Source organism: Lycium barbarum, chromosome 3, assembly GCF_019175385.1.
Source record: "Lycium barbarum isolate Lr01 chromosome 3, ASM1917538v2, whole genome shotgun sequence".
Classification (NCBI taxonomy): domain Eukaryota; kingdom Viridiplantae; phylum Streptophyta; class Magnoliopsida; order Solanales; family Solanaceae; genus Lycium; species Lycium barbarum.
The window spans coordinates 19,616,890-19,626,788 of NC_083339.1; the positions used below are offsets into that span (position 1 = coordinate 19,616,890).

The 9,899-nt window shown below is 35.2% G+C and overlaps 1 protein-coding gene across 1 annotated transcript; it reads right to left on the minus strand.

Moving 5' to 3' along the window:
• Positions 1 to 446: 446 nt before the first annotated feature.
• On the minus strand, positions 447 to 1,181 carry LOC132630456 (uncharacterized). Its single transcript, XM_060346020.1, has 2 exons — positions 831 to 1,181; positions 447 to 722 (listed from the first exon to the last, which is right to left on the minus strand). The coding sequence occupies exons 1-2, from the start codon at positions 1,179 to 1,181 to the stop codon at positions 447 to 449; spliced, it is 627 nt and encodes a 208-aa protein (XP_060202003.1).
• Between the last annotated feature and the right edge of the window lie 8,718 nt (positions 1,182 to 9,899).

A 9,899-nucleotide genomic window follows, 5' to 3' on the forward strand; every position in this document is an offset into this window, starting at 1 on the left:
GCGTGAAGAGCCTAAACAACTATAAAAGGGCTGCTTCACAAAATAAGAAGACTATACTTAGTCTCATTCTCTCAGTGCTCTACTTTACTTTTCATAAACATTGTATGTCTGAGTGATTTATAGTGTAAGGAAAAAAGAAAGGAGAGTTATAATATAGCTTGTGAGGCTTTGTATCAAAAAGATTAAGAGTGATTTGAGTGTAGACGTAGGAGCTCCATTCAAACCTCCATTGTACCAAACCTTATAACAAAGAGCTGCAGAGAACACCCTTACAACCCAAGGGGACTGGACTAGGATTCACATTGAATCTGAACCAGTATAAAATATTTGGTGTAATTTATTTTCTGCACTTTACTTTAGCATTCTCTGAGCAAACAATCAACTATTGATTCAACCTAGTCGACTAACAGATCGAAAAATTTACAATTCACCCCCCTCTTGCACTTTCACTCCTGACTTAGAGACTGTGTTGTGTTCATTCCTCCTTCCTCAATCCCATTGTTTGCTTGAGCTGATGCCTGAAACTTCCTGGGCTTTGTAAATTTAAAATTTAAGGGAAATTCATGCAGTCTGTAACATTTGTCAATGTTATGTCCAGGTTTCTTGCAATAACCACAAATTAGAGTGTTTCTTTTAGAATCAAAGGTGGATTTCTGTACTCTATTGTCCTTAAATCTCCTACCATTATGTTGATTAGTGGCTGTGAATGAAGATTCACCATGCTAAATAGGAGTAGCATGTATTTCTTTTTGCTTTTCATGCTGCACCACTAGTGAGTGAGATTGTCCAATAGATGGTAAGGGTGAACTTAACAGAATGTTGCTTCTTACACCAATAAAAACATCATTTAAACCCATTAGAAATTCCAGAATCCTTTCATCTTGATGTGCTTTGTGCCCTTTTTCTTTGGCATCACAAACACAAGTATTAACACAAGCTGAAAAGGTATTCAATGCATCTAACTCGTCCCATAAACCCTTCATTTTTGTGAAATAAGTAGAAACACTTGTATTTCCTTGAGTTGTGGCATTTAATTCTTTTTGCAATTGAAAGAGTTTTGCACCATTTGCCTGACCAAATCTATCTTCCAGGGTTTTCCATAAATCCTTGGCACTGACTGAGTACAATACACTCTCGACTATCTCCTTGGAAAGAGAAGTGAGCAACCAAGAAAGTACCATGTCATTACACCGGATCCATGCCTTTATTAACACTGGATTTGAGGTGGGTACTGCTATAGATCCATTAGTAAGCCCAAGTTTGTTTTTAGCCGAGAGAGCAATAATCACTCCTCACTTCCATCCACCATAACTTATTTCATCAAACACGGTAGAGACAAGGCTCATACCTGGATAATCAGAAGGGTGTAGGTTGGAATGGATGACTAGCATCAACTACATTACTTGTAGTGACACCAGCAGATAGAGAAGCATCACCAATATTCGTGGTTTCTGCGGTTCCATCAGAGAGCTGTGAAGCAGTAGTAGACATGAAAAATTAAACAAAGAGAGATGACTATTGTAAATAAGATGATTTGAAACTGAAAATAGAACAGAAAAAAAAATTAGGATCGTAATGAGCGTCACTGCTCTGATACCATGACAAAATAGAAAATGAATTAGGAAATTTTTGTTGTATTGATGTAAAAACTGATGAATAGTGCCCTACATTCTACCTCATTATATACAAGAAAAATGGAATCAAATGTAACAAACTATGCCATGTGGCTATTTTCTATTTGCTAAACTATCACTATCTCTATTTACAATTATTGCCTATACACAACTGATTTTGTCACTTATCATAATGGGCCAATCATCATTCTGGGCCTTTCATTTGACACAATCAGCTGAAACGCAAATGCAATTTTCAACCCATTTCTTCTATCTTAGCTCAATGCTAATGGAAGCTTCTAGAATGCCAGCACTTCCAAAGCTTTGAGTCAAACACTTCCATTTCAAACTCTCTTGTGTTCTTGATCGGATAAATGGTGGAAACTTCTCCAACAATTCACACAGTCAATTTAGCATATGAAGATGCTACAAATTTCATTATAACAAGAGAATCGAAATTCATGTATAGACAACAAACCAGCTAAAGAACATTGAGGAAGGTTTCTGATACACAGGCTAAGATGAAAAAGAACACCAAAAGCATTATTTGTGAGTCCTGCTTTCTCTGATAGGTCACAGTCTCAACTTATAGTAATTATTACAGAAAGTCACCTTTCTTTGTGATTCCAATTTTCTTTAACAAAGAAAATCACTTTCTGAGATAATACTAGTTATTAGTTGAGTGACCATATAAGAAATCAACTCTGCGAGGTACCTAAGGCACCAATATCAGCACAACCTGCTTGAACTACACACAATTGCAAAAACATATTTCAAAAATCAAACTGGAAGTCTTTCCTTCTCCAACACAAGTAAAACATTAGCCTATACTAAATTAAATCACGACACTAGAAAATCCTATTCATACTTAAAAGGCTATCTTTATAAGGTATAAAAGATACTACGTTCTTCATGTTAATGCTTGCTTTCTTCATCACCCTAGTCCTTGTATCATACACGTATATATTCGAGTTTGTATGCTTCAGAATCAATACTCTACCATTTCTAACTCCAGCAAAAGGAATAAGTTTCCCAAGATTTGGCATTGATGAATTCAGATTCTTCGGACAGATATAATCTATCGATTCTGCCACAATAGTATGTTTCTTGGACCAAACCTGCCCTTCAAAATCTTCCAAAATAAAAACATCCATTTGCATATCAGAATCACAGTAGACAACAGAAAGAAATCCACCCAACTCTACCAATGAATATTTGCGACTTTTAATTGGAAGATACGTTCTACTGAATATTCCCTCTTTTACTTCCATTGAAATTAAATATTCACTTGAATCAACATACCAATGTAGAATCCTTCCATTTATTGACACTGCATTCTTCCAGGTAAAATCAAGTTGATTAAACGGCCGATCATCTAGATCTTCTGCCCACGGACCAGAAACTCGTTCCCAATGTTCATCAACACCGCTCAGATTAGATATCTCGAAACCATAAGAATCTGTAACAACATGCACTACTTTATACTGTTTGGTCGAAGAGTCATATCCAAGTGCTGCGCTACAAGCTTCATGTTTGCAACCTGTCTTATAGAATCGAAGAAATTAGGAGAAAATCAGAGATAATGAATGAAAACTATTTGTATTGATTCTTGCATTGTTTTTCTTACATTAAAAATAAAATGACATCACTATTTATAGAGAACTAAAGGGAATAAAATAAAAGAAAACTAAATATTCTGTAAGTTATGTAGATTCTAGACTTAGAAAAAAAAAATTCTAGAATGTTCATAGACTAAAATATTTAAATATTCTACACGTTAATATAAATCATAAAGCAAAAGGAAAGTATAGTTTAACAACCTGAAGGGCATTTAGGGATAGTGAAGTAGAACTTTGTTGTTAGATTTATCACTTGTAGCTCACCATTGTCCTTCGGTTTGTTAATCAATAGAAATCCATCGCAACTGGATCGAACTTGACCTAATCGATTTATTCCAAGATCACACGATTCACATTCAAGTTGATTTCCAATCTCTATCAGCTTTGTTTTCATATGCCTTCCTGATGCTGCTTGTATCAGTAGCAATTCTGTTTTCGATTCTATGAAATTTAGCTCGGCAAAAGATCTTTTGGAGAACATTTCTTTCCAGGATTTACAGACAGGCATGAAATTCTTGTAAATGTATCTTGGTGGAACCCTTACTAGGAAGTTAAATATAATACTTTCTGGAAACTTAGAAAGAGTAATTATATTCCGACTCTTTTCTACTTGTTTCATTCCTCTGCTTTTATTTTCTCCATCCTTGTTGTTTTCTTTTAAGCTAAGCATCTCTTGTGCGAATTCAATGTTATAAATATCAGCATTCTCATCCCACATTTTTGTAGTGCGTACACCTGAAAAAGAGCTCTATATAGGTTTCTGAAGGAAATCAAATGTAGAAAAATCAGAGAAATAACAACAGTAACAGGGTCTGAGGGTAGGATGTACGCAGACCTTATTTCTATCTTTGTGGGAGTAGAGAGACTGTTTCCGATATACACTCGGCTCAAAAGCAACGTAGTCGATGCAGGATTGCAAGGAAAATAAGACAGCAAAATAACAAATTATCTGTCGTGGTTTCTAAAAATAGTTGTCTCAAATTATTTGTCGTTTTTACAGTTCAAGACAAAATTAATCATTTTTTTTCCAATTTTACCCTTAGTAAAAATTGTTGTTGAAGACTACAAACACCTAAATTATAGGGTAATATTATGATTGTTCGAATACCAATGAAGGGTAAAATAGTTAAAAACTCTCTCCTAATTAATGTTTCTTAAGAGCTGTGTTAAAGATTATTTCCTATGTCCTTGCGAAGAAGTTAGTGGCCAAGGGGTGTTTGGCTTATTTAGCCCATGTTCGCAAATCACGACATATCAGTGATATCCCAATATGTTATTGTATCTCTTCCTCCTTCCAGAATGGGATGATTATACGTAATTACAAGGTTAGTTATGCATCCAGGCCATTGATAGCTAAACAGAAGAAAAAACGATACTCCCTCCGTCTTAATTTATGTGACACCATTTGACTTGGTACGGAGTTTAAGAAAGAAAGGACGATTTTTGAAATGTGTGGTCCAAAAGAAGCCTTATATAAATGTGTAAATGTAAATCATCTCGTAAAGTTAAATTGTTTCTAAATATAAAAATGTGACATTCTTTTTGGGACAGACCAAAAAGGAAATGGTGCCACATAAATTCAGAGAAAGGGAGGACTTTTTTTTACATACAAGACATAACATGATTTACAAAATCTTCAATTCTAAATTATTAATGCTATTTTTATTTAGTTGAATTCTCTGAATAATTGGGTTTTACTTATATCATAGAGAAACTAGCAACCAAGATTAGAAATTCCAACCGATTTGTTAGGACCGGGAGTCTTGGATAGTGCGGGATTAGACAGAGCAGTCAATTAAAGACAATAACAAAGATAACAGGGAGATAGAGATTTAACGTGGTTTGGTCAACTTGACCTATATCCACAATCAAAAGAAGAGCAAATTTACTAACACCAACGGATACAAAAGAGAGTACAAAATTAGAGTAATTAAATAATCTAATATCCCAAAATAACCCAAGAGAATAACCTTACAAGATCACTCCAAGAAAGAATTTACACAAGTGTTTCCCAACACAACTCTCTTACAAATACTCAACTAAGTTCTCAAATTGGTGTATTCTTGAAATGAAGAAATAGCGCTCCTTTTATAGGAGCAAAACTTGAAGCCCAAGTTCTATAATAAAGAAAATAATAAATGATCAAATTTTCTCTACCACATAACCATGCTTTGGCTCCAAGAAATATTTGTGACCAACTAACTTGGCACATGCTAAAGAAGGCCGCATCTTACACGATTGAACATTGATTTTCATGAAACATGTGTTGGGCTAAAACGGCCCAAAGATACTCTTAACATGATGTGATATTGTCCACTTTGGGCCAAGCCCGCACGGTTTTCTCCAAAAGGCCTCACATCATTAAGAGTATCCAACTCCTTATAAGTAGCTCCTTTTTCTTTTCAGCTACCAATGTGGTACTTTGTTTGCACACCCAACAATCTCCCCCTCAAACTAAGTTCCACATGACCCATTACGGGTCAAAGATTCAACGTGTCAATGTGCCACCCACATCGTCAGAGTATTTACGGTCACCGAAGCCCAAAGGCTGTGAATGCGTCTTCAAAGCTATGGGTAAAGGTCGTAAACCGGCCCATAGACGGCCAAAGGCACTAAGCCGGGCCCCACGCCACACTCCGCCATCTTCATACTCGTCCCGCCAAACCATTGACTCTGATACCAGTTGTTGGGCTATAACGGCCCAAAGATACTCTTAACATGATGTGATATTGTCCGCTTTGGGACAAACCCGCACGGTTTTCTCCAAAAGGCCTCACATCATTAAGAGTATCCAACTCCTTATAAGTAGCTCCTTTTTCTTTTCAGCTACCAATGCGGTACTTTGTTTGCACACCCAACAACATGAACTATCACATCAACTCCATAAAGTGACGCAAAGAAGTACTCCCTCTGTCCCAATTTATGTGGCATTGTTCGGATTTCACACTACTAGAAAAAGATGTTTTTCCCACCGACATTCAGTGAAAAATTTGTGCTATAATACATGATTTTTCCACCTCATTCCCACTGAATCAGCTCAATGAGAAAACGCATTGTGGGAATGAAGTGACACAAAGAAGTACTCCCACTGAAACGCTGAGAAACCTCCTACTTTTTCTGTGTGAAAACTCTACTATTAAGTTTTTTCCACCGACATTTAGTAGGAAATAACCACTGAGATTAGTGTAAAATAGAGATTTTTTAGTAGTGTCAAGAATCAAACCTGTTAAATTTGACCGTGAATTTTAACATATAATCTTTATTGAAAATAAAATTTACATATTTGAAAACTACGTAAAAAATACAAGTCAAAACAAAAAACTTTACTTGAATCTTGATTTTCGCAAGGCGCTACATAAATTGGGACAGAGGGAGTACTTGGTCTATATTTCACTTAACCTTACCTTAGCAACAAGTAAACAAAATAAGAATTGGATCATAAGCTAGTAATTACTTTATTAAAAAAATTTGAAAAAAGGTTAATGCCATTGAAGCCTAAGAAATTGAACGATCATAACAAACATAACGCTAAGGAATCACAAACTTCTAGCTACTCATAATTGAATTAGCAAATAAGAACATGCATAAAATTGTAAAACAACATTCATATTGGAATTGATAACGTATTGGCTTGGTGAAGGGAAGAAAACCTCAGAAATTTGACTTTCCGACAGAGAAAGAGAAAAGAGTTTGACGGTGAATTATAATTTGATAAAAAAACTATTTGATTTCGGTTTGGCTTTGACTTGCTAGTTTTATTTATAGAAGTTCTCTCTCGGAAAAAAAGAAAAAGAAAAAAGAGACCTTCCTTGAGTGATTAGGAATACAACTGAAAAACAAATAGTACTACTTACTCCCTATATGCCCCAAGAGTTAGTTTAACTAGACACAAATATAACAAAGATTTTTTTTTTTTGAATCTTGTCGTCTTAAATTAAAGATGTATATAGCGTACTAAAATGTCTTTTGAATCTTGTGGTTATAAATTTATCATATATGATATTGCATTGTCAACTTACTAAATAGAAAGAGGCATGTGACAAAAAAAAAAGTAAGAAACTTAAATGTGACGAAGGGGTATTACATATTTTAAAGGTAAACCCGTGTTCTCCTAGAATTCTTTTGAATATTGTGAGTGCTCTTTAGGTTTTCACTCTTATTGTTTCGTTTTTAGTCATGTTTCATCATAGGAACATTTCAATAGCTACTAAAATCAACAAACTTTCCTTTGGTTCAGTATGTACGCGAAGACCAAGGGTAAATTTTACCGATGGTCATTAAATACTTTACCAACCAAGTGGGTTAATCCGTCTTTCATCAAAGAGTTCAAATTTGGTGCACTGTGTCACTGTATCAAACTTTTTACTTGAATCCTACTTGTACTTTTTACTTGAATCCTACTTGTACTCTATTCAAAACTATTCCCTAATTTTACTGATAATTAACCAAATTATTTCCTTCTCCAACATTGTTTACCGTTTTGGTTTTTTATCATCATTGCTTTTCTGAAGTACATAGTTAAACTCTTCAGACATTATGAACTGTGTAACAAGTAAATCTTCAACACATCAAAGAATTTAAGTTTGGTGTACCGTCAGTGTATCAAACTTTTTACACCATCGGATATTATTAACCTGATATAGTAGGTTACTAATTTTTCCCTAATTCTTTGGTTGAACCAGAATTCACTAAGTTCACTTGGAGATGTTGTCCTAATTCTTGGGCGTCCAGGAAACATAAAAGGGGAGGGTGACTGTATATCCCACATCATTCGTAGTCTTATCTCGCTGTCTTCATATGTTGCCACCACCGAAAGGCGCTCAGTTGGATACAACTAAGGTGGCTTTGCGAGTTAGTCAGAATGCTTCTATTGTCACAACTACAAATCATCGTGCTGGAAAGTTTGAGGCCGAATTCTATGACAAGATGATTTTGGAAGGTACGCTTCTATTGTCACAACTACGGATCATCGTGCTGGAAAGTTTGAGGACAAATTCTATGACAAGATTCTTGAAGAAGAAATAGGAGGTGTTAGAGGGCATTTTGGAACAACAAAGGCTTTGGTTTCCAATCTTGATGAGAAAAGTTTCACAAGTGGCGGTGAAATTGCTTCCTTTTGACCATGATGATTACTTCATCCTCAAGATTTAAATTTTGATAAGATCGTGTTAGGGCAGTTGGGGCTTCTATTTGGTGTCCAGTAGAACAGAATGGTGTTTATCTGGAAACGTCCTTCCCATCATGTTCAATGAATTTACTGTATGCTTTTATTGTTGTAAGCTAACAATGTTTTGTTTATGGATAGGTTAAGCAAACATATTTATTACAGTCAATTTTACGGCTAAATTTTGATGCTAAATTGAATTAGATCAACTCAATATTTTAATATTAAAATTTATATATTGAAAAATTATATGAAAAGTACTATAAGTTGCAACTTTTATCATATCAATTTGATGAAAATATACATCCTAAAATGTTGGCTAAATGTACTGCAGTTTGAATCTCGGGAAGCGAAAAATATCGCATAAATTGGGAGAGAAGGAGTAGGTTATGTTAAGCTGCTAGTTTCCAAAAAGAGAAAAACAACTAAGGCAAATGCACCATACACCATACAACAACTCTAAATCATATAATGCTACCAAGTATGAAGGCATATACCATCCAATAACTCACTAAGGCAAAATTGAAAAGCTCTGGCAGAGCGAGTAAAGTTAAAAATCAAAAGATGGAATATAAGCATCCAATTAAAGAGATATATTTAGTTAAACATAAAAGTGTATAGGCTGCAAATTTAAAAGTGCTCACGTGCATGATATATGATTAAATCAATCTCAAACATTCAATCCATAGAAAGGTTCAAGCAGAAGTGTAGAACTATGATGTAAGCTATGCGCGTCCACTAAACAGTATATGAGGGACCGTGAAAAACTCCTTGCTCAAGGGATTAAAAACCATGACCTACCACGTAGGATTTCAACTCCGTTACACCAAGCAACTTCAGATTACAACCTCTTGCAATATAGGAATTAAACCCTTAATCCCTCACCCTTACAACAATCCTATTGTAAGCAACACTTGACTAACTCTAGTCAAAGACACTCCAATAAAAGTAGACTAACTCTAGCCAAAGACACTCCAATACAAGTAGACTAACTCTAGCCTATTGTACCACTCAAAAGCTTGTGAAGATAACTTCCTACAAGCATCTTTGAGAATTCAAAATACCTACAAATAGCTTCTTATCATAGAAGAGTAGGTTTACAATTTAAAGATCAAACAAACAAAGACTCAGTACAACCAAAAGAACATAGACATAATCTGGTGTCTGGATCAGGTCCTTCGGTTTGTGAGCGACTTTGTTCTAGAGCACTTGAGAACTCGTGGCGGCAAGGTTTGCACAAGATAATTTATGTTTTCAACTGATACACAATATGTGAGAACATATTGTATATATATTGGGGAGCATGTGGGTGTGATAGACACCACTCATCCCATATTTGACTTAAAGCATGGGCCACAACACAGCTGTACAGTTGTGCAGTGCAGCTTTACAACTATTACAAAGAGAGCAGATCGCGAACTAGGTCTCTCTTTATTTCTCCAGCAGTTTGATAATCATCAAAACGTAGAATACACTTTGTCTTATCAAATTAATACATCATCA

Coding starts and splice junctions, on each gene's coding strand:
- LOC132630456 (XM_060346020.1), bottom strand. CDS start 1,181: ATGGTACTTTCTTGGTTGCTCACTTCTCTTTCCAAGGAGATAGTCGAG. Junction 723..830: donor TAAATGATGTTTTTATTGGT/GTAAGAAGCAAC, acceptor ACTCCTATTTAG/CATGGTGAATCTTCATTCAC.